The 24,047-nt window shown below is 45.5% G+C and overlaps 1 protein-coding gene across 4 annotated transcripts in view; it reads left to right on the top strand.

Moving 5' to 3' along the window:
• The window catches only part of DOCK11 (dedicator of cytokinesis 11), a 199,830-nt gene that overhangs the window by 68,782 nt on the left and 107,001 nt on the right, over window positions 1-24,047 (top strand). For all 4 annotated transcript variants that reach the window (XM_081792433.1, XM_081792431.1, XM_081792430.1 and 1 more), the window contains exons 8-17: window positions 841-1,018; window positions 1,443-1,522; window positions 2,887-2,970; window positions 6,782-6,922; window positions 8,109-8,321; window positions 16,135-16,257; window positions 17,572-17,654; window positions 20,839-20,961; window positions 21,162-21,238; window positions 23,787-23,971. In XM_081792433.1, the coding sequence (XP_081648559.1) occupies window positions 841-1,018; window positions 1,443-1,522; window positions 2,887-2,970; window positions 6,782-6,922; window positions 8,109-8,321; window positions 16,135-16,257; window positions 17,572-17,654; window positions 20,839-20,961; window positions 21,162-21,238; window positions 23,787-23,971 (1,287 nt within the window). The remainder of the gene's footprint in view (window positions 1-840; window positions 1,019-1,442; window positions 1,523-2,886; window positions 2,971-6,781; window positions 6,923-8,108; window positions 8,322-16,134; window positions 16,258-17,571; window positions 17,655-20,838; window positions 20,962-21,161; window positions 21,239-23,786; window positions 23,972-24,047) is intronic.

Genomic DNA, 24,047 nt, shown 5'->3' with positions numbered 1-24,047 from the left:
CCGCCGTTTGATTTCATGCTTTGCTATACTTTGAAGATGAGAAGGAGGAACTTTGTTGGTTCCTTCTTGAATGATGACCACGTGGTGGAAAATGACTGATTCATGAGCCTTTCTTGAAATTAATGCTGAGGTAGTGGGGAGCGGGGAGAGTGTGTCATTTCTTTTGTCATGACAGAGAAGGTGGTAATGTAAAAGAATGTGTCATCATGTTTGACGAGAGGAGGAGGCTTTTATTTTCCTTCTGCGCTAGTATTCAGCATAGGTCATTCCCATAATTTTTACTGAGAGCCACAATTTAATGTGAACCAACCATAGTCTTCTTTTAAGCTATTGTGATGCATTTCATGTTATGCACAGTAACGTGAATTAGGTATCGAAACCTCGTTTTATGGTGTGATAGAAAGCAAGTGCCAGGTTTATTTCAAAGCACATCGGAGCTTGTTTCCAAGGGCTGATTTTGAAAATCTATAAATATGCAAGAAAAACTTTAAGCAGGGTAGAAAGAATTAAAAACATTTGCTTATTTTGATGCTGGTGGTTCGATTCTCTAGATGGGAAAAGGCCTTAAGTGATAATCCTCAGTCAACAAGTCGTGTCTTATGCCAACTTTGTGCATGTAGCACTGTGCCCAGTATAGAGGGGAATGAAAATGGCACATTTGACATGGTCATTCATCGTCTGGGAGTTTCTATTTCTTGTTGAAAGAAGCAATTCTTTCATGACAGTATTGACGTGCATGTGTGCTGAGCAGAGGTAAAAAATAAACTAATGAAATCTAATATTGAAAAGGTAACTAACTGGACACATGCTTTTTCTTTTTCTTTTCTTTTTTTTCTCTAGTGCCCCAAAATGCGCCGTCATGCATTCGAACTCAAGATGTTAGATAAGTATAGCCATTATCTGGCTGCTGAGACTGAGCAGGAAATGGAGGAATGGTTGCTAACTTTGAAAAAGATTATTCAGATCAATACCGACAGTTTAGTGCAAGAGAAAAAGGAGACGGTAGAAACAACACAAGGTCAGAATTTTTAAATGATTCATTATCGAGGTAGAGCTCTTATCTTTAATCCATGGGAATGTCCTTTGTGTAGGGTAAATACAGAACTCTTAATCTTGAAGGTTGACCTACTTCCTCATTAAAAGTGACTATGGAGGTTGATAGATTTTCTTTCTTTCTTTCTTTTTTTTTTTTTTTTTTTGTTTTGAAGGGTTGATGTTTCATGGGCTCTGACACATGAAATATCACCAGACTAAAACGGATAGGGAATTCATGGCAGATTGTCAAAAGTCCATTAAAGTTTTCCCCATGCTTTCATAATCAAAATTCTTTGCAGTAAATCTAGTAGGAGAGGATGGGGTGGGAGAGATAGTTAGGATATTCTTCTTAGGTGATTAGTAATGGTCTGCATGGTTTGGAACATCTGCTTTTAATGAATTTGCAGAAGATGAACCTAGCAGCCAAGGAAAAGCCGAGAACATCATGGCCAGCTTGGAAAGGAGTATGCATCCGGAACTGATGAAGGTACATCTTTCTTATGGCAACTTGCCTTCAACTGAGACAGCGCAGGATTAGCTATTAGTTTTAATGCTGGATTCCATTTGGCAATGTCATTTCTAAGTTAAAAACCACAGCAAATTAGTGAAACAGGTAGAGATTGTAAGAGAAAAGTTACACTCCTACAGTTGGATTTACGAGGGCCTGCTAACAGTGTAGAATATCTTTTTTTTCCCCCCAGATGGCAGGAGGTACTGTTAAATTTTTGTGACTTTATTAATGTCATTCATAAAATAAATATTCTTCGTTCAAGGGGTATTGATGCATATTGAACGTGATATTCAGTCGAATGATCTGCATCTGTTAATTTCATGTGAAAATCACATATTCTGTCTGTATGTAAATACATACATGCGCGTATATGAATAATTTCATCAGAGAAAGATTTTGGTGACCAGACATCATTTGTGTTAATTACTCCACTCTTTGAAGTTTGAAATGAGCTTAACTTGGAAAGTGTAGAGGCGATTATCATACCTATCTTAGTAGGTTACATATTTTACTCTGTGGACTCTATACCATAGTAGAGCAGAAGCTTATAACCCATTTATTCATTTAAATCCTCGTTAAACCTGTTGATATTTTCACTTGATTCTTCTTCTTGGACTACTAAATTACATAAGCTTAGAAGTTATTTTTTTCTACTTGAAATTTACGCTTCTCTTAAAAGAAAAAAATTTCCCTTCTCTTAAACTTCACAGCAATTTTCCGAAACTTAGGAACACGCTCATGAGCCCCTGATCTAGGTTTTCTGTGATTTTGTAGATTTTAATCTATCCTTTCAGAGTCTTTGACATTCCAGGCTATACAGCCCATTATGTTTTTCCTCAAGCGATGGAATCGGAATTGTATATGATATCCCACGGCTAGCACCGTAGGTGTGGAGAAGATAGTGTTTTGTCATTTGTTTTTCTTTTGCATTCAAATCTCTTATATTCCTTTTTTGTACTACGGTGGGTTGATCAAGATTCTTGATGTTATGAGAGGCACATAGAAGGTAGAAGAACCTGATCTATAGCTTATCATGGGTCGTAGCAATGGTGACTCTCCACCAAGCACACGTTTTTTTTATCTGCATTAAGTTATATGGAACTGGGAAATAGTATATTTTTTGAAGATCTGTCAGAGGGTAGTTTCACAAACTAGGTATTTTTTTAAAAATAATCTCTACACCCACCACGGGGCTTGAACTCACGACCCCCAGATCTGGAATCGCACGCTCTCCCAACAGAGCCAGCCAAGCGCCCCACCTACACTAGATATTTAAATGTTATTTAATACTGTTTTGAAGAAAATGAAGTAACGTTCGGTGTGTGTATTTTTAATTTTAGTACGGCAGAGAAACTGAACAGCTAAATAAACTCAGCAGAGGGGACGGAAGACAGAATCTCTTTTCTTTTGATTCGGAAGTCCAGGTATCAATGACCTATTTCTTTAAATAATCAAAGAATCATCGCTTAGTCAGGTAAACAACATCTGTGAAATGTTGAACCATTGATGTTTTGTACCATCGGCTCATACCTGTTGTTCTGTATTTGTCATGTTCACTTTGAACAAGTGGCTTAACAGCTAACTTCCTCAAGAGGACTGTCACATATGCAAATAGTTTGAGACTGAATACACATGTTTGTTTTTTTTTTTTTCCCCTCCTTCCCTATATTCTTTTTAGTTCATCTCACTCCTCAAAAGAGATAAATTAAAGAACCCTTAAAGATGGCGCTGGTACTCTTTTAACCCATTAAATACAAGTGTGATCCAGAGACAGCAGATCTCTGCAGTATAAAGAGGTCCCATGAGAAATGTGGTTGATTTTCCACTCTCGATGTTCATGTCTGGCTTGATCCCACTTCAAGGGGAAATTAGTGCGGGGATGTGCAGGTTTACGGGCAGTTGCGTATTTTAACCTCTTTCGTGAGAGCGAGGCACTTTTTGTACTAAGATCTGTGCGCTTCATGTTTAATTCTGTATTTTCTCATTGAAAGGCTGATTTGTTTAAATGGAAAAACTCGACAGTATGTAAGTGTTACAGATATATTTCTTTTTTAAAAAGTTCATTTATTTTGAGAGCGAGAAGAGAGTGGGGCAGGGCGAGGGGGAAAGACAGAGAATCCCAACCGGGCTCCATGCTCCGCGGGGAGCCCGATGCAGGGCTCGATCTCATGACTGTGAGATCATGACCTGAGCTGAAACCAAGAGTCGGACGCTTAACCACCTGAGCCACCCAGGCGCCCCTACAAATATTTTTCTTAACATACTTCACGAGAAAATGGAATTATTTGGGGAGAGACGGATTCTTTTTCCACTTTTTTCTAGTGAGATTTATAATGAAAATTTTGGGATTTTTTTTTGCAATCGAAAAGTTTGCATTACATAAATAGCATTTATGTTTTTTTCTCAGTGAAAATAGATCAGAAAAATATAATTTGGGGAAGACTGATTTTGTTTCTGCTTCGAACGGTTTTTTAATTTTTTTTTTAATTTGACATGGGAAAAGTATATAGTCTATCAATAATGCAGGCATTTTTCCTTAATAAAAATACCATATGAGAAAATAATTTTGGAGGAAAAATTTTAAAACATGTTTTATCTCCTTTTTTCTTTCTTTTTTTTTAAAGTTTATAAATGTTTATTTATTTTTGAGAGAGAGCACAAGTTGGGGAGGGGCAGAGAGAGAGAGGGAGACACAGAATCTGAAGCAGGCTCCAGGCTCTGAGCTGTCAGTGGAGAGCCCGATGTGGGGCTCGAACTCACAAAACCGTGAGATCATGACCTGAGCCGAAACCGAGCGTCGGATGCTTAACCGGCTGAGCCACTCAGGCACCCCTCTCCTACTTTTTTTCCGTAGCAATATTCGATTGCTTGTGTAAGTTATGTGATTTAAATAAAAAGGGGGTGGGGGTACAGTAGGACCTTCGGAGTACTGGCTCTTAGATACTCATTCAGAAAGTTGCGGATTCCAAACAAGCCTGAGCCTTTCATAGAGCCCCGCCCCGCCCCGCCCCCCCCCCCCCGCCCGCCACACGACTGGGCTCTAATTGGACATGTCAGGCTCTTTCCTTGTATACAAAGAAGCCAATTGACTGTGGTTGAAACTCAATCCAGTATCTTTAAAAAATTTGTGGTGTAGTGTTTTTGTGGTCATGGAACTGAACTCAAGCATAAAAGCAGTTATCAGTGAGCTACAATCGTCGGTGAAGAATTTCACCATTGCAGTGACACTTGGACGCCCAAAACGGTTGATTTTAATGTAGGGAAGGCAGTGTCCTTGCAGAGAAATCTGTGTCGTATGTGTTGCGTCCCTTTTCTGGGTGAAGTGCCATCATCCTATGCTATCAGCCTTCTCTTTTGACCCCAGTACGATGTCTTGAGAGAGACTCTCTATCGCCGACCTTAGAGCATAAAGACCACCGCGGCAGACCTGGGGGAAGGCTCTGCGTCCCAGCGTCTGTACTTGGAGGCCTCAGAAGGGAAAGGATTTGGGGGCTGGGGTGGTTTAGTCCAGTTTCCCTCAAATTCCGCTGTCTCGGGAAGATAGAAAGGAGAGCAGATAAATGGGCGGAAATTAGAAGTGATCTCCATGGCAATGACTGGCCTCAGCCGGCTTTACAGATAAGTGTTCAAGAGGGAGCTGTCTAGTCCCACACATTTGTGCTCGGTTTGTAGATAAATAGACTCGGGAGGAAAAGGGTGCTTTCAGGTACGAATGTTATAGGTAGGCCCGTGGAAGGAGGATTTTTTTTGGGTCAGTGATGCCGGCTAGGTCAGAAGGGCTGTAATTATCCAAGATTCTTCCGGCACAATACCTGGTTTGGCTTGAATTACTTAGGCAATTGAGAAAAAGCCTTGGGTTTCTTGGCTTGAGCTATCCACATTGGCAGTATATTCTACTCCGGTTCACCGAGTCCTTTCCGCCTCCCCGGTCGCCGATCTTCTGGTATAGTGAGCTGTGCCACAATCCAGACATCCCCTCCCGATGTTAAATCTGGTTAAATCTGTTCGGATATTCAGAATAAACGGATGGACTCCGATCGCCTGAGCTGTGGGAGCCGAAGAGGAGGATTCTAGGAGTTTCTTTGAGGAGGGACAGACTCCTCCCTTGCCGAGAGGAATTCCTTGACTCCCAATATCTGTTTTTAAACCTTAAAAAAAAAAAATTGGAAATACCAGTAATTTAAGAAAAGTCTCTCTCTCTCTGGCAGCCAGGGTACAGCCCCCAGCTCTGTGAGAAGCTGAGCTCATTGTTTGTCACTTTTCGAAGCAGACGCCTCTCCCTCTGTTCATCATTTAAACGTAGGTGGTCCCCAGGGTCTAGTTACCACTGACTCCCGAATTCACATCTCCAGCCCAGACCCCTGCTATTTTCCCAGCCACTTAGTAACCTCACTCCAACCGAACACATCCCACACTGAGCTCACCATCTCTACTCCCCCTCCCCCCATATCTGCTATTCTTTTTTATTCCGCAGCTGAGTTCCTAACAGCACAGTCAATTAGGGACCACCGTGTTATTCTGGATGCCTCGCATGTCCATTCGTGGCACTTTTGCCCCCCTGCACACCTCATAAAAGACAAAAAAAAAATCTCTATCATCCTGGAATGTATGTTTTGTGGGGAAGGCCCGTCACCGCTAAGTACATACAAAAAAAAGTCGTGTTAGAAAACTTAAATCAAGGAAAGGGAGTGTATAGACTGTCAGAGTGTGCAGTTCTCTATAGGGAGTTAAGGAAGGTCTCTGTGGAAATGCCAACTGACCGGAGACATGAATGAAATGAGGGAGTAAGGCATGCATCTAACTGACAGAACAGCAAGTGCAAAGGCCCTGAGGTGGGAGTGTACTTGGGGTCTTGGAGAAACAAACAAGGAGGCCAGTGTGGCTGGAACCGAGCGTGGGGGTGGGGGGAGGCAAGAGTGGTGGGGGATGGGGTCAGAGGAGTCGGGGGAGGTAGGGACTCGCGTCCTACAGGGCTTTGTCGGCCGTGGTACAGACCTGTGACTTTTCCAATGCCTTAGATCAGAGTCTCATCATCTCCCTCTAGGATTTCTCCGTCGGTGTTTGAACCTTAGTGTAAGAGCTCTACAAAGGCTTACCGAGTGAAAAAAAAATAAAATAAAAAGTTCAAATGAAGTCTGAATAGAAAACTGTAGGATTCTGCGGTTTTTACTTAAAGACCTATGTTCCTAGGAATCCTCTTTTTAACAAAATGACTTCTTCTCCTCTGTTTTGTAGAGGTTGGACTTTTCAGGAATCGAGCCTGATATAAAGCCATTCGAGGAAAAGTGCAATAAACGTTTCCTGGTAAACTGCCACGATTTAACTTTCAATGTCTTGGGTCAAGTTGGAGACCATGCAGGAGGACCAGCCACAAATGTATGTATGACTTGTCCTTCCACCTCCCTTAAAGCAGGGCATCGAGGAAATGCTGTTTTTGTTTTGTCACTAGAACGGATTTATGGGATGCAAATTCCATTGCTATACGCTATGATAGATTTGACACGGAGGCATTTCGTGTCATTTGGTATTTTTCTCTTTGGCCAAAATATGAATATGGTCTCATCTTGAGAGGATTCCTGAACGTCTTGACCTGTTCAAAACAGCAGATAGAGTAGGGTGTTGAAATTCACAAGGGACATGTCCCCAGAACCTGGAAAATCCTCCTTGTTGCGAATTCTCCCAGAGAATAGGACTTCTTCTGTGACCTGGCTCATCACGGGGTGTCCCCAGGCGGGGATACGGATGCTCTGCAGTCAGCTAGCCTCACTCGTTCTCCTCGAGTGAGTTCATTTTGTTCTTCACAGAAAACTGTAACTGGTAGCTGTCACGGATCATTTGAGTTACTCAGAAATACTTGCAACCGTAAATGTTAAATCACCAAAGAGACGGCGTTTTCTGTTCATCTTTAGTTTTTGGTTCTGGCTTTGTCTTTGAAAAGTATCCACCGTGAGGATCTGTTCCCTTCCAAAGTAGCTGCAATGCACCAGCAGACTTTCTGTGGATAAAGGGTTAATCTTTATGCCGTTTGGCACAAAATTGCTCTTTGTGACCGGCTTTCAAATGCCATCTGTAGGGAGGAATCGTGGCCTTCCCAAACTGCTGACGGGGCAAAGCTTTTGTCACGTAATTTGATGTTGATGGATATTAGCACTTATTAAATGTATCATCAAGTAAGCGGTAGCATAACAAAAGGGAAGATTTAGGTCTATTCTACAGCATTGGCGTTATTTTTCAGTAATGTCAGTAAACCTACCGAGAATTACATTTTATTCTTAGAACAATTGACGTGCTTTAAATGTGCCTTCGGAGTTTGACGCATTAGAAAAAACATATGACTTGTAAAATTATTTACGCCTGACAAAAGTGAACATTTGATAGCCTGTTATTTTAGAATACTCTTTCTTATATGCAAATGAGCCCGAAAGCCATCGTAGCTGTGATACTCAGAAAAGAACCGTAATCACCGCGCCTCGAGGAATAAAAACATTGTTTTGTCGTGTGTCTTCCCTCCCGCACCCCACTGAAAGGTCTTCGCTTCAACATGCCCTCGTTTTCATTCCAGGTTGAACCCTTTTTTATCAATCTCGCTTTGTTTGATGTGAGGAACAATTGTAAGATTTCAGCTGACTTCCACATAGACCTGAATCCCCCGTCTGTCCGTGAAATGCTGTGGGGTGCTTCTGCTCAACTGGCCGCCGACGGACACCCGAGAAGCTCTTTACCAGAGTCTTTTATTCATGGAATTGCAGAATCCCAGTTACGCTACATAAAGCAGGTAGAGCGCGATCTTCTAGCGTTCGGAATAAGAAACAGAAAGCCCCTTGGGGGGTTTCATCCGCTCGCACGATGCTTTCGTGGGCGTCTCTTGTAAAGGTGTGTGTCTAGATGTTTTCCCCTGGGGACTGACGTTAGAGGGACAGGATGGACACCAGCATGCGCCGGTAGTGGGTCAGCGAAGTCACCTTTTCAAGCGGGGCCGTGACGGGAGTCTCAGAGGAAGTATCCTGTGAGCTGGACGACGAAGGTGACACGGACAGGCACAGACACACGGCCACACTCGGGCACGCTTCTGAGCAAGGCAGTAGGTGCCTGAAAGGCCAATTTCTCTGAAGAAAGAAATTGACCCGACGATCATCTCCTGTCCCTAATTCCCATTTCCATTAGGAGTAGTAGCTTGTGTTTGCTTTTGGTTTTTGTCTTGGTGCGCGGTCTTTATTTCAGAGATTTCTTAAGCCACCATTAGGTTTTTCCTTAGGTTTTGTTTTGTTTTTTAATTTTTGAGGGAGGGAGAGAGAGACAGAGATTGCAAGCGGGGGAGGGGCAGAGGGAGAGGGGGACACTGACAGCAGTGAGCCCGATGCGGGGCTCAAACTCAAAACATCATAGGCTCATGACCTGAGCTGAAGGTAGACGCTCAACCGACTGAGCCACCCAGACGCCCCTTCCTCAGATTAAAAAAAATTTTTTTTTGAGTTTTATTTAAGTAATCCCTGCACCCAGTGTGAGGCTCGAACCCATAACCCCGAGATCAAGAGTCACGCGCTCTTCTGACTGAGCCGGCTTTGTGCCCCCACATTAGATTTTTCCTTAGGACGTGAGCAGAGGTCACCCCCTTGCAGAAACTTAGGAACTGTGTACAGAACTTTACAGAACAGAGGATAACACTGTAGCTGAAGCCTGACTATGGATCCAAGAATGGAGTTCCCAGCAGACTCCATGAAGAAGAGGAAATTAGGCAAGGAAGGGAAGGTGCCCATCTGAATGAAACTTCGGCCACCATCAGGGCAAGTCTTGTGATGGTCACAGACTGGAGGCTCTGTTTCCGGAAGGTTCGAGAACAGCCTAGGGGTTCCATGTGTCTATCTGGCTACACCCCTGGCTGAGGTGCCATTAAGTTCCCTCAAATTCCTGGCCAGCCAACCCCCCTACAGCAAAAGGTCCCCACAGATTCCTCCAGAAATTATTCCTGTCGGTGGCTTGGCGGTGGATGCCCCAGAGCCAGTCTCCCATGTTGTCTGGAATCTGGAAGCTTCATTTGTGAGCTGGCAGTGTTCATGCTGACCCCACATGAATAGGTAGTTTTAATGGAGCATAAAGGGTCTTTATAACGAGGAGTTCTGGTTGCAGAGCAACGGGAGGGAGCTGCTCATGTCACATATGTAATGCTGTGCCCTTCTGTCCTGTCTGGTGCAAAGAAGCCCCTTCACAAGGAGCCTGACGCTTCCCTGCCATTTTGACCTCTGACCAGACTGGCAGCCATGAGAGGTTAGGCAGAGCAGAACTGATAGTCTTCCTTCTCGACTTTTGCAACTCAAAGGAAAATAGAATGTAGCATAGAGTTTAAGTTTCTGCTTTCTTTTTTTCAACGTTTATTTATTATTTTGAGAGAGAGAGAGAGAGAGAGAAAATGCGAGCGGGGGAAGGGCAGAGAGAGAAGGAGACACAGAATCTGAAGCAGGCTCCAGGCTCCGAGCCGTCAGCACAGAGCCTGATGTGGGGCTCGAACCCACGAACTGTGAGATGATGGCCTGAGCCGAAGTCAGACACTCAACCACCCAGGCGCCCCTAAATTTCTTTTTGTTAATATATATTTATTTGGTTTTGAGAGAGAGAAAGACAGAGCATGAGTTGGGGAGGGGCAGACAGAGAGGGAGACACAGAATCGGAAGCAGGCTCCAGGCTCCGAGCTGTCAGCACAGAGCCCGACTCCGGGTTGGAACCCACGAACCGCGAGATCGTGACCTGAGCCGAAGTCGGACGCTTAACCGACCGAGCCACCCAGGTGCCCTTCTTTTTTTTAATGTTTATTTATTTTTGAGAGAGAGAGAGAGAGAGTCAGGGAAGGGCAGAGAGGGAGAGGGAGGGGGAAAGAATCCTAACCAGGCTCCACACTTTCAGCGCAGGGCCCGATGTGGGGCTCGAGCTCATGAACCATGAGATCATGACAGCTGAAATCGAGAGTCGGAGGCTCAATCGACCGAGCCAGCCAGGCGCCCTCTGGGTCACTCACGTCCTTAAAGGCTCTTATAGTATTCCACTGACGTACCTAACCAGGATATTTGTAATTTGGGGTATCGTAAATAACACTGCTTTGAACGTCCACGTGCACACGTTAGCTCGCTTGCTGAGTTATCTCCTTAGAATAAATACCAGGCATCCGGGTTTCCTGGGTTCAGGATTATGCTCACTGGTACAGATTGCTGCATGCTGGGGGAAGACTTTACGTGTACAGTGAACTTCCCTCTTTGGGCTTTCCCCATGTTGCCTCTTAGTTTGTTACTCAGATTATACTTATCACATATGTGAACATATGTTCACTACTGCAGCATATGCTTCTGAAAGAGATTGAGCAAGCGACACCTAGATGGCTCAGTCAATTGAGCATCCGACTTCGGCTCAGGTCATGATCTCAAGGTTCGTGAGTTCGAGCCCTGCATCGGGACGGCTCGCTGCGTCAGTGCAGAGCCCGCTTCGGATCCTCTGTCCCCCTCTCTCTTTGCCCCTCCCCTGCTCGCTCTCTCTCTCTCAAAAATAAACAAACATTTAAAAAAAGACATTGAGGGACACCTGCATGGCTCCGTCGGTTAAGCGTCAGACTTCGGCTCAGGTCGCGATCTCCTAGTTTGTGGGCTCGAATCCCACGTCGGGCTCTGTGCTGACAGCTCAGAGCCTGAAGCCTGCTTCAGTTTCTGCCTCTCTCTCTGCCCCTCCCCTGCTCACACTGTGTCTCTCTCTCTCTGTCTCTCAAAAAAAAAAAAAAAAAAAGAACATTATAAAAAAAATTTTTTTAAATAAATTTAAAAAAGATTGAGCAAATACAGTATAAAAGTATTTAAGAGTCTGCTACGGAATTTTGTGTAAAATTTCCTGCACCGTATCAAAGAAGTCCTTTGAAGCCAATGATGTATTTACTGTATTACTTCCCCATTGCTCAGCTTGTATGTTCAAGGCATGGAGTTGTAATTGTGGTCGTGGGCATCATCCCACCTGTAATCTAGGTCAGGAAGAAAAGCGGCAGGTTTTTTTGTTTTGTTTTTTTTCAACATCTCTGGTATGCCAGAATTTTCCATTGGGGTCTCATGCAATCATCACAGTCTTGTGAAATAGTATCATTACTGCTGTCGGGGAGGTGAGGGAAGGACAGATCGGGAGGTGAAGTAAGCTGGCCACCATAACGTGGTCAAAGAGTGGGGAAGGCAGGATTGGAACCAAGGTCGGGCCGAAAGACCCCAATCGACAATGTGTGGCACAACGTAAGTAAGGGCTGCGGCCTCTAACGCAGTGGTAGGAGACGCATTCGGAACGCAAGGAGGGTTCAGGGGTCAGGAGTTAACGGAGAGGGGGCTGCGGGGAAGATGTGGGGCTTGACAGAAACCTCAGGGATACATGAGAGGTGAGAAGGGGACAGCGATGGGCAGTGGCCCTAAATGGCTTTATCGTCTTGCACCCTTTTCAGGTCAGCTGATGATGATACCAGGAGGTGGTCATTTACTCCAATTAGTTGAACATTCTATTTTGGAGAAGTTCCCCCCCCACCCAACTTCTTCCCATTTACGACTAGGAAGCCGTTCTGTGTCAGAGAGAGACTGGATGTTAGCAGATCGGAGCCCAAATCCCAGCTTGTCGGTTCTTGAGCAATAACAACAAGTTAAGCACTTCTTGGTGCCACGGTGTTTCTCTCGCTCCTTTACGGAGTCCCTTATTTTCACAACACCCCAGCAAAGTAGGTGGGTACTGTGACCATACCCATTTTACAGATGAGCACACCGAGGCACAGAGCCCTCCAGGAGTAGCTTGCCCAAAGTCCCAGAACTTAGAAGATGAAGGACGGGACCCGAAACTGGCTCTGGCCAGTTTCAAAGGCCAGGTTTTTACCCCTGTACTGTACTGCTTCCGTGTCACCCTAGGAAGAGGGAAACTACCCAGTTCCCCAGGCATTTCTAGAAAGGACTGTCGGGCAGCTCCGTCCCTCCCAGCAGGGCTATTCAGATGGCAGCATTATCTATAGGAAGAGGCAGCTCCCAGGGTTTGGTGGATGATGGGTGTTTGGGGGCCATTCTAGGCCCTCCATTGCCATCTGTTCATTGGAGTCTTTCTCTCCAGTGGCTTCCCTGAGGACCAACAGGGTGACCACAGGAGAAGGAAGGAGTTGGATCCATCGAGTAGTTCTGCCTCCCCGACATCAAACAGTCACTATGACCAGTCCCTTTATTCTCAGTTGCCTGGCACTTTCTTCCCAGATGCCCTGACAGAGCTCGGCCCCCCGTGTCTCCCAAGGTCAGACCTGATCTACTTTGGGTTGGGGCTGTGGGGGAGATGCTGACTCGTGGGGGCCTGCCTCCCTGTGGCTGTGTGGGCTCCCCCCCTGGCGGGGGGAGCAGTTGTTGGGCTGGTGAAAGGGTACAGACTCCCCCCTCCCCCAAAGCCTAGCCGTGCTATGGGGTATGTAAGTGCCGGGCACTGGGATGGGGGGACTTGACCCATTCTTTAGAGGGAGAGGGGCACCGAAGTGGGTTAGAATTACCCTGGGGCCGGGGGCAGGCACACCCATGCCTCCTTGGTGGGAAAGGATGGCTGGGCCAGAGGCCTTGTCTACAAGGGCCACACTCGCAGCCCATGTGGCATTCCCGGGCACGCTCTGGGGACAGGGAGAGGGCACCTCGCTCTCTGAAAGCACCTTGCTCTTCGCCACTGTCCGAGTTTTCCAAATTCTAATACTCCTTGCTGGCATCCGTGTGGGAAGATGCCCAGCGTCCTGGGAAAGGAGAATAGCAGGTGCTCAGTGAACGTTAGCTGTCACGATAACCAGTATTGCTGTTCTCCTCCAGCCTCGTTGTGTGAGATGTTGGATGCATGCGCTCCAGGGCTGAGGCAGCATAGCCTGGGCTATGTGTATAGTCTGGAAGCCGTGGTTGCCAGGCTCCTTTGCCCGCTCACCGCATGCGCTTGGATAAGCCTCGTTTTTTTCCCTCTGTAAAATGGGTATATCGTAGTGCCTGCATTCAAGGGTTTTTCGGAAGACTAAGGGATATCATGCACAAAAACCATCCGGGACAGCTAGGGGACAACCGGGAAGGGTGACACTGCACTCATGTGCTGTTGAGCATACGTTCTGCAAGGTCAGCAGGGGCTAGCTGCCAGGCGCCTCTCCACGCCCGAGCAGCATGTTCCTGGGAGTACCAGAGATCCAGGGGCGCCTGGGTGGCTCAGTGGGTTAAGTGTCTGACTCTGGTTTCGGCTCAGGTCGTGATCTCAACGGTTCGTGTGTTCAGGGCCAGCTTCGGTCTCTGTGCTGACCGTGCGGAGCCTGCTTGGGATTCTGTCTCTCCCTCTCTCTCTCTGTCTCTGCCCCTCCCCTGCTCGTGCTCTCCCTTTCAAAATAAATTAAATTAAAATTAAAAAAAAAAAAAAAAAAAGAAACCAAGTTCTGTGACCTTGCAGTGCTTTGGGCCACTTTAGTAGTGACTGGGTACCTAACGTGTAGTACGTGGAAACCATACAGGAAATCTTTGGAATAGCTATTGCCACCCTCGTCCCCATTTCGCAGATGAGAAACCCGAGGCATAGACACAGGACGTGACTTGCCTAAACCTATAAATGGTGGAGCCAGAATTTCAACCCAGGAAACTTGACTCCCGAGCAGTTTTTAACCACTTTCTTCCCTGCTCGAGGCTTGGAAATTCAAAGGTGAATCTGCCGTTCTTAGGGTCCTTACAAGTCGTTGGATCTGCGGGGGAATTACTGGGGGTCGTACACTGAGTTTTCTCCTCTTTCCTGTATGCTGTAGAGTGTTCTCTCCAGAGCAGATGAGATAATGTGTCTGAAATGTTTTGAAAACTGGGACGCATGATCTTAACACAGTTGGTAATATACCAAGTAGCAAAATAAAACTTGGTAGAGTCCCAATGATGGCTTTTTCCATTTGAATTCATTTGCGCGGCGCTCCTTGGAACAACAGACATAACCAACTAACAGGCTGTTTGGAAGATAATGTATTTGGAAGGAGCCGAGCTGGACAGCGGGTGACGTGGTCGTTTCACATGTATTCATAGGAAACGTAAGGGGTGCCTGGGTGGCTCAGTTGGTTGAGCCTCTGACTTCGGCTCAGGTCATGATCTCACGGTCCGTGGGTTCGAGCCCCACGTCGGGCTCTATGCTGATGGCTCGGAGCCTGGAGCCTGCTTCAGATTGTGTCTCCCTCTCTCTCTGCGCCTCCCCTGCTCATGCTTTCTCTCTCTTTCTCTGTCTTTCTCTCTCTCAAAAATAAACATTAAAAAAAATTAAAAAGACAAAAGAAAACGTACGTAACTTTGGTTGCGTCTACATTCGTGTCCTCAAATGGAGCGTGCAGGAAAAAACGACATTTTGGATCCTCTGTCCCCACATTGAAAGCTGGAGCTCTTTCACTGCAGTGAAGTATTTTATTTTCTTCCTCTCAGCTGCAATTAGTATTAATTGTGAGTGAATTGCTCTGGAGTTACGCACAGCTACTTTTGAAAAGGCATATCCAGTTCCACTTGAGAAGTTCACGCTATTTTAAAATTTTTTTTTTTTTCAACGTTTTTTATTTATTTTTGGGACAGAGAGAGACAGAGCATGAACGGGGGAGGGTCAGAGAGAGAGGGAGACACAGAATCGGAAACAGGCTCCAGGCTCCGAGCCATCAGCCCAGAGCCTGACGCGGGGCTCGAACTCACGGACCGTGAGATCGTGACCTGGCTGAAGTCGGACGCTTAACCGACTGCGCCACCCAGGCGCCCCAGTTCACGCTATTTTAGCACATGCCGATGAAGCCGAACAATACGTGCTGTCTTAATTAGGCCGAAGAATGTACCTTGCAGACACAGCCAAACACAAGAGGCTAAGCCGCGATGGCGACAGCTGCCCCTCAGGGACTACTATATGTGAAGTTGGTGACAAAATAGAAAACCTGAGGGTGCCTGGGTGGTGCGGTCTGTTAAGCATCCAACTCTTTTAAAAATTTTTTTCATGTTTATTTATTTTGGAGAGAGAGAGAGAGAGAGAGAGAGAGAGAGCAAGCGGGGGAGGGGCAGAGAGAGAGGGAGACACAGAATCCGAAGCAGCCTCCAGGCTCGGAGCCATCAGCACAGAGACCGATGTGGGGCTCGAACTCACGAACCGCGAGATCGTGACCTGAGCCGAAGTCGGACGCTTAACCGACTGAACCAGGTCCCCAAGCGTCTGACTCTTGATCTCGGCTCAGGTCACGATCTCACGGTTCGTGAGTCTGAGCCCCACATCGGGCTCTGTGCTGACAGCGCGGAGCCTGTTTGGAATTTTCTCTCCCTGTCTCTCCCTCTCCCCCACTTGTGCCCTCTCTCTCTCTCTCTCTCAAAATAAATAAACATTAAAAAAATTTTAAAAATAGAAAATCTGTTTTGAAAGAAGTATTAGGAGTTTTAGAAACTGTATGAAAGGAAACGCTGTCTATTTTCAGGGTCCTGGACACGACCCTGTGTTGGATGTCAACATGCTATGCTAAACACACTACTAGGAACCATTAGCCACACAACTATATGTATGAAGTTACATAAAAACATCTAATGGAAGCCATTTTTTTTCCCCAGGGAATTTTCTCAGTGACAAATCCACATCCTGAAATTTTTCTAGTTGCGAGAATTGAAAAGGTGCTCCAGGGAAACATTACACACTGTGCAGAACCCTACATCAAAAATTCAGACCCAGCAAAGGTATTTATAAAGATCGTTTGTGAGCATTTCAGCCTGATGTAAAAATTGCGTTTTACGGGTGTTTTTAACGGTATTGTTAATGAACCCTCGAGAAAACCTCGTTCTCTCAGTACACGGTATATTCTGGAAATACTGTATGCTATGTGAGTATGCATGCTAAGCTTGAACGTGACTTTTTTCCGTTTTGTGTTCTGTTTACTTGACAGTCTGATTTCTGGTTGCTTATCAAAGTAAGAGCTAAAGGCTTTTAGGCGACATCTGTTCATTGACGCCGTATCCTTGGCGATAGCTGTTCTTTATTTCCAGCCCTCACATACAGCCCTAGAATGTCAGAGCTGGGAAGTCCGGCCCCGCAGTTCCCAAATGCCGGTCTGCACTGAAATTTCCTCCTGTCTGTGATACGAAAAGAAAGACAGGAGAAGGAGTTCAACGCGGGAAGCTGAATGTATTCAGTTCGAGGGGCTGCCCTTTATTCTGAGATTTTTGTTCTTCCCACGTTTGAAACATCACACCGATGAGTCTTTTCGTGAAATGTTGGCGTTTTAAATGGTAGCGATGGTTTTTACTGCTGGGTGTCTTCGGATGGCATGTAATCATCCAAATTTCTGGATCACGAAATCCGCGCTTTGGCAATCGGCGACGTGGTCCTTTCCCCTCCTTTTATAAATGAGAAAACGGAGGCCCAGAGAGGGGAAGCGTTCATGGCACAGCTCATTAGCTGTGCTAATTTGTGTGTTTGGGGGGTGGGGGGGAGTCTCCAGGACGTAGATAAAGGCCTGCTAGCATTTCGCATCCCAAGGGATAAGCATCCAGCCAGCATTTCACAGCCTGTTGAGACTCTATGGGCCGTTAATCTTTTGTCATCTAGTGCCTGCGCAAACAGCAGCTCCTTGCCTAACTAAACTAACTGCATTGACTCTTGGTCACTCGGCTTTTATCTTGGGAGTAGAAAGGTCAACTGTATTGAGAACAAACTTCTCCCAAGAATAATGAATGTCTGCCTGCTCATGTGTGAAAGGAAACGCACATTAGACCTGCTCAGAATTTCCCCACTACGGGTCTTTGGTACAAAACGTGCCCTACGTCTATTTCCATCCAATGAGAAAACACAAACCTTTTAAGAAAACGTTGGTCCTGGAAGGTGGGTAGCATTGTGACGCGTGTTGTGTCTTATTTGTAGCACCTTCCTTATCTCTTGGTCTGGACTTTGATGTTTTCCACCAGTAAGTGGGGGCGGGGGGGGGGATGATTTTTCGCGGGGAGTCTCTGGTAGTTTCAACAAATATGAGCGTTTCTTCTTATTTCTGACCTTAGACGGCCCAGAAGGTGCACAGGACAGCAAAGCAAGTATGTAGCCGCCTCGGACAGTACAGAATGCCCTTTGCTTGGGCTGCCAGGTTTGTGCACATATAATCCTGACCTTTCTGTTCGCCCTCCTGTGTAAAGTTCAGGGTTGTGGTCCTTGCCGGTGGCATTTAGCAGTTGGTCTCTGCCAACCCGGTTCTGTCTCGGGACGCTCATGGTGTGTCCTTCATCCGTCCGGGGCTGCGATGACAGATCATTGGAGACCGACAGTAGGCTTCAGCAACAAAACATTTCTGTCTCACGGTGCTGGAGGCTGGGAGTCTGAGATGAAGGTGCCAGCACAGCCAGGTTCTGGTGAGCAAAGCACCTTACAGGTTATGGACAGCCGACTTCTCCTTTGTCTTGCCGTAGCGGAAAGGAAGCGAGCTTGCTTTCTGGCCTTTTCTAAGGGTGCTAATCCCATTCACGAGGGCTCCGCCCTCGGACCTCATCACCTGCCCCGGGCCCCTCCTCCTAATACCCATCACCTTGGGCTTTCGGTTTCCACCATGGGAACTTGGGCGGGAGGGCGCAAACGTGAAATCCGTAACAGGATATACGAGTTCTTTCTCTTAAAATTCGCCGTGCATTCAAGACCCTCTCATTTCTTCATACGTCCGTGCCTCAGGGAAATCTTTGGCTGGGGTTCCTGAGCTGACGGACCCCACTTAATTTTATTGCATTTCAAAGCAGAACTTATTTGCTAAACTAAGGGAATTGTTTGCCCCAGAAAACCAGCAATTGTAGGGAATTTTGTTCGGCGTGCCCACTATTTCACAGTTGGCTAGGTTTAGGCTTCGAAAAGCTATCCTGGGATATTTCTGGAAAACGTACTAAAAATCAGAAGGCAAGAGAATGCGGTTAAGTGCAAGTGTGTCATTAATGAATCGACTTGCTTTTCTGGCCCTTCACGGGTAGTGTATCTGAAAGCACGTTATCTATACCTTCTGTCGTATGGTAGGTCACATTAGTTTTCCCCCCACATCTTCCAAGTCTACGTACAGTGACGACTTCACATGTGTTTGTTGCTTATCCCCCCTTTGAGATACAAGTTCACTGGCTTGTTTGAGGTACAGCCTGTACAGCTCCCTGGAACTTCTGGGGGAAGGGAAGGGCACCGTGTTCTGAATAATTCAATCAATTATGTTCAGTGGGTGTTGGGAAGTAGCAGAAGGGTAGGAGATTCTAAGTTAATTAACCCTTCTGTCGCTATTTATAATCGCTTCATTTTGGGGAAGGTTTCAAAATGTTTTGCGTGTCGGTAGACGAAAAGGCACATGGTCCTTGCTTCGCACACTGGTGAAGAAAAAATGACAGCCGAGGTTAGGTGAATGGCGAAGAGGAGCAGAGGTTGTGGGTCTCTTTAGGCATTATAGAAGGGGAAGCATGGCTTGTAAATCTGCACGTCCTTAGTGGTGCTGCAGCCTGAGAAGTCACTTGCTGCCGTGGTTAGTGTTTATAGTTAGGTGTTAACCCTGCACAAGACAGTGGTCTAAGTGCTTAACGTGCACCTTCCTAAGAGGGGGGTACTATTATTCCTACCCTGGAGATGAGGAAATTCAGGCATAGAACTAAAAAAACAAACAAACAAAAAAACCAAAAAAACCCTTGGGGCACCTGGATGGCTCATTCGGTTAAGCGTCCGACTTTGGCTCGGGTTGTGATCTCGCGGTCTGTGAGTTTGAGCCCCGCGTTGGGCTCTGTGCTGATGGCTCGGAGCCTGGAACCTGCTTCGGATTCTGTGTCTCCCTCTCTCTCTGCTCCTTCCCCTGTTCACACTGTGTCTCTCTCTCTCTCTCAAAAATAAATAAAGATTAAAAAAAAAATTACTGAAAAATCCTTGTCCAGCTTCCCACAGCATGTAGCAGAGTAGGACTCAGCACCCACGGCCCATGACCTCCGCCCACTCCGGCCCCCTGCGCGGGCTGTAGTAGCCGTTTGATGCCGTTTTGTCAGGAGGAAAATTAATTCAAAAGTCTTGAAAGTTGGGAGCTCTGATCCCCAGTTCTGATGAGGAATGACCCTCTTTTTTCCTTCTGGAATTGTTTTGCTTGTCAACAGCAGCAAAAACTCACTCTAAAGGCTTGCCTGGGATATTTTAACAATCTACGATAAAGCCCTGTTTACTGAAAATAAAGGAGGTATGCTTAGAAGTAGGAACAGTAGTTAATGCCTAGAACCGAATCTTCAGAGGCTCTGCCAAGGGGAATTATGTTTCTGGTTAGGGCTGCTTCAGTCGGGCTGGGTGCTTGTACATTACTTTTCATTTTAGTAGTAAGTCACTGCTTACAAACGGGAGAAGGGGAAGAGGCAGGGAATAATCCAAATCCATATCGGAAACTCTACAGACCTTTTGTAAACTTTGTAAATAGATCTTAAAGATCTAGTTTTTTTTTTAAAAAAACGTTTATTTTAGGAGCGAGGGCATGAGCCTGGGGGGGGGGGGCGGGGAGTGGGGAGCAGAGAGTGAAGGAGAGCGAGGGAGACAGGGCATCGCAAGCAGACTCCAGGCTGAGCTGTCAGCACAGAGCCCTATGAGGGGCTTGAACTCACGAACCGGGAGATCATGACCTAAACTGAAATCAAGAGTCGGATGCCTAACAGAGGTGCCCCAAAGATCGAATTTAACGGTCATCAACTTTGAGATACTCTTTACCTTTGATTCCAAGGCACACATTTTATATATCCGACTTGATGAATTTTCACACGTGTTTACAGTCCTGTAACTACCGCTCCAACCAAGGTCTAGAACGTGTCCATCATTTCAGAAAGTTTCCTCACACCCCTGTCCGGTCTGCCATCCCACTCCCACCAGTCAGCCATCGACCGATGGTTATCACTACCGAGGGCTTTTTTTCTACTCGAGACCTTCATGCAAACGGAGTCGTGCAGAATGTACTCTTGCGTTTGGTTTCTTGTGCTCAGTCTGTTTTTGAGCGGTGTTCCCTTGTATGAATACCCCACCGTTTAGCCATTCGCTTGTGGATGACTCTCTGGGCCGTTTCCTTTTGGGGCTATAACAAATATATCTGCTCTGAACATTCATGCACCATGCGGAAATATGCCCAGAGTAGCGGCATGGCAGGATCAGAGGGCAGGTGTGTGCTCAACTTCATGAGAAATGGCCAAGCGAGTTTCCGAAGTAGTTTTACCATTTTGTACACATACCAGCATTAAGTGTGTCTTCATTTCTCAGTACCTCAGAATTTAAAAAAAAAAATTCTTTTGCTGTTTTAGACCCATTTTCAAAGATACTCAAGGTTCTCTGGATCTGGATGGGAGGTTTTCTCCTTTGTATAAACAAGACAGTAGCAAGCTTTCAAATGAAGACATTCTCAAGTTACTCTCAGAATACAAGAAGTAAGTGTGTTATTGTAGTAAATCAATACAATAGATGGATTATAGTTTCTTAAAGTGGTAAATGTGAGTCATATATGGGAGAAGCTGAATGCTTTGGAGCATTTTTGCATTTGGAAGCATTTGGAAGTTTGCATATAGGGCAACCGGTGCATTCCGTAATCATGGGTTTTAAGTATAAAATATTCTTATTTTACCCCTAGGCCGGAGAAGACCAAATTGCAGATTATTCCTGGGCAGCTAAATGTCACAGTAGAATGTGTTCCTGTGGATTTATCAAGTAAGAATTCACATGTTACAAATAAACCTTAAAGGGCTATGTTTGAATCTCAGGGTTTTTGTCTTTTCAATATATTTCTTAAGGTTTACGTGGTGTATTAAGTTCCTAGGGCTGCTGTAAGAAAAAACTACAAACTGGGTGGCTTAAGACGACCTAATTCAGTATGCCCTCATCTCAACTAATGACATCTGCAGAGACCCTATTTCCAAATAAAGTCACATTCTGAGGTTCTTGGTGGCCATGAATTTTGGAAGGGACACTAGTCCGTCCAGTACACATAGTGGACAGTTAACAGATTCGGAAGAGGATGAAGTTGATTTTGTCAGATGCAGTTTCATATATAATATATAATGTTGTGAGTATTCCCTAGTCAGTTTCTGTCCTGTGCCTTGGATAAGTCTCCCCAACGAAGGGATCCAAAAGGAGGAGAGTTTCTTTTCCTCTCTAATGCCAGGAATTTCAGATCTCGGGAGAAAAATGGACAGAAGACAGAAAAGGCACTTGGTAAGAAATAAAATGGAGTGGCTAATAAGAACTGGAAAAATGTTCAAATCTTAGTACTAATGCCCCGAATGCAAATGAAAATCGCAAGATGCTTTTGCTCCTCTGTCAAATTTACAAGAATATTTAACGTGAGACTATCTAATGCTGGCTAGGTTTTAGCCAGGCACCCTCACCTACCGTGAGGAGGACTACAGTGGGCAGGAATACAGGAGTACAGGAGGCAATCGACATTCACCGATGTCCGTAACTAAGGCATTTTGATTCTGAGCTGCTATCTATCCATTCATTCACTGAATCAGCATTTATTGAATAAACACTTATTGCATAGCTACAAGATGCCTTGCAATTATGGGGATTAAAGTCTAGAAGGAGTGACTGACACTAAGTAAGAAAACAAACGAGCGACTCGAATCTGTGATTGGGGCGGACTGCGTTAAGAAGAGGGGCCGACAGGGGCCTTCCTTCGGCTCTGGAACTGAAAACATAAACCACTGTACTCTTAGGTGTTCTTTTCCATGTTGTTTATATTGGAGGGAAATTGGAAACAACCTAAGAGTCCAGCACTGTCAGTGTGATGAAGGCAGTTACGGTCCACCTATACCGGGAGACTTTATGTAGCCCAGAGAAATGATGTTTATAAAGAACTCACTGGACAAAACGGTACATCAAATGCTAAAAATATCCCAGGGTAGGGGCGCCTGGGTGGCTCAGTCGGTTGAGCGACCGACTCCAGCTCAGGTCACAATCTCACAGTTTGTGGGTTCGAGCCCCACGTCGGGCTCTGTGCTGACAGCTCAGAGCCTGGAGCCTGCTTTGGATTCTGTGTCTCCCTCTCTCTCTGCCCCTCCCCCACTCATGCTCTGTCTCTTTCTCTCTGTCTCAGATATAAATAAACATTAAAAAAAAAATATCCCAGGGTAAAGTTCTGTATATACAGTAGGATTTTTTGTATTATTATACAGAACACGCATGGAAAGGAGACTAGAAGAAAATACGCCAAAATACTAACAGTAGTTATCTTGGGACAGTAGAGTGGTCACTTGTTTCTGTGTGCCTTTCTTCTGTATCTCCAGAGAGTCTGTTGTAAGTATCACAGTAATTGGAGGAAACCATACCCTCATCATCTATGACTCTTCCTGGGTCTCCCTGCTCTGTCAATACCTCTGTGCAGCAAGGAGAAACCATCTTAGGGCTCCGTCAGTATATGAATCCCCTCTATTCCGATGGCTACTTCAATTTTTGTTTAAACGTTTATTTATTTTTGAGAGAGAGAGAGAATGAGAGAGAGAGCATGAGCAGGGAAGGGGCAGAGAGAGAGGGAGACACAGAATCCGAAGCAGGCTCCGGGCTCCGAGCTGTCAGCACAGAGCCCGACGTGGGGCTCGAACTCACGAACCGCGAGATCATGACCTGAGCCAGAGCTGGATGCCTAACGTATTGAGCCACCCGGGTGCCCCGTGATGGCTACTTCAGTAACCCAGGCTGCCGCCCTTTTCTGAGCCTTTGTGTATTTCACCTTCGGGAGTGTTGAATTTATCACTGGTAGCACATCCCAAGGTCTGTTGTTTCCAAAGGCCTCCGTTATTTCCTGGGTGAAAATTGCACCTGCACCAAGTTTTTCAGAGTGACTATCCATGAGCTAATTGGAGACCTACATTTACTGTTAGTTCCCCGATACCAATAAAAATTTGCAGTGAAAGCTAAATTGCCGCCATAGGAGGAAAAATGTAATGGATTTCTCTGCAGAGTTAAATTTGTCAAAATTATGATGTGTTATATTTGGCAAATCATTCCACATTGAGAAGGAACTAGCAATCCGTGTCTGGTTTGGATGGTTCCACTCAAATCAGGCCCAGGCTACGCCATCTCGTCCTTCTGGGTTCTTAAAGTGGTTGTAGGACTTTCGTCAGCCGCTCAGAAATCTGTTAAATCACTCTTTGGGAACACAGTCCACGTATATTTTTATCAATGCAGTAATGTGTCCGTCTTCTCAGTTGTTTTCTCTTTGCCTGTTTTCTTTTTTTTTTTTTTTTTCCCGATATAGATTGCATTACTTCCTCGTATGTGCCCCTGAAGCCTTTCGAAAAGAATTGTCAAAATATTACCGTGGAGGTCGAAGAGTTTGTTCCAGAAATGACAAAATATTGTTATCCGTTTACTGTTTATAAAAACCATTTGTATGTCTATCCCTTGCAATTAAAATATGACAGCCAGAAGACATTTGCCAAGGTAACACAGCGTGAACTGTACATTTTGGAGTGTAACATGTTATTTACCGTTCTCCGGTGCCAGGACTCATTTTGAA

The sequence above is a fragment of the Panthera onca genome, chromosome X (genome assembly GCF_046562875.1).
Source record: "Panthera onca isolate mPanOnc1 chromosome X, mPanOnc1 haplotype 2, whole genome shotgun sequence".
NCBI lineage: Eukaryota > Metazoa > Chordata > Mammalia > Carnivora > Felidae > Panthera > Panthera onca.
This window is presented reverse-complemented; position numbering and strand designations above follow the sequence as displayed.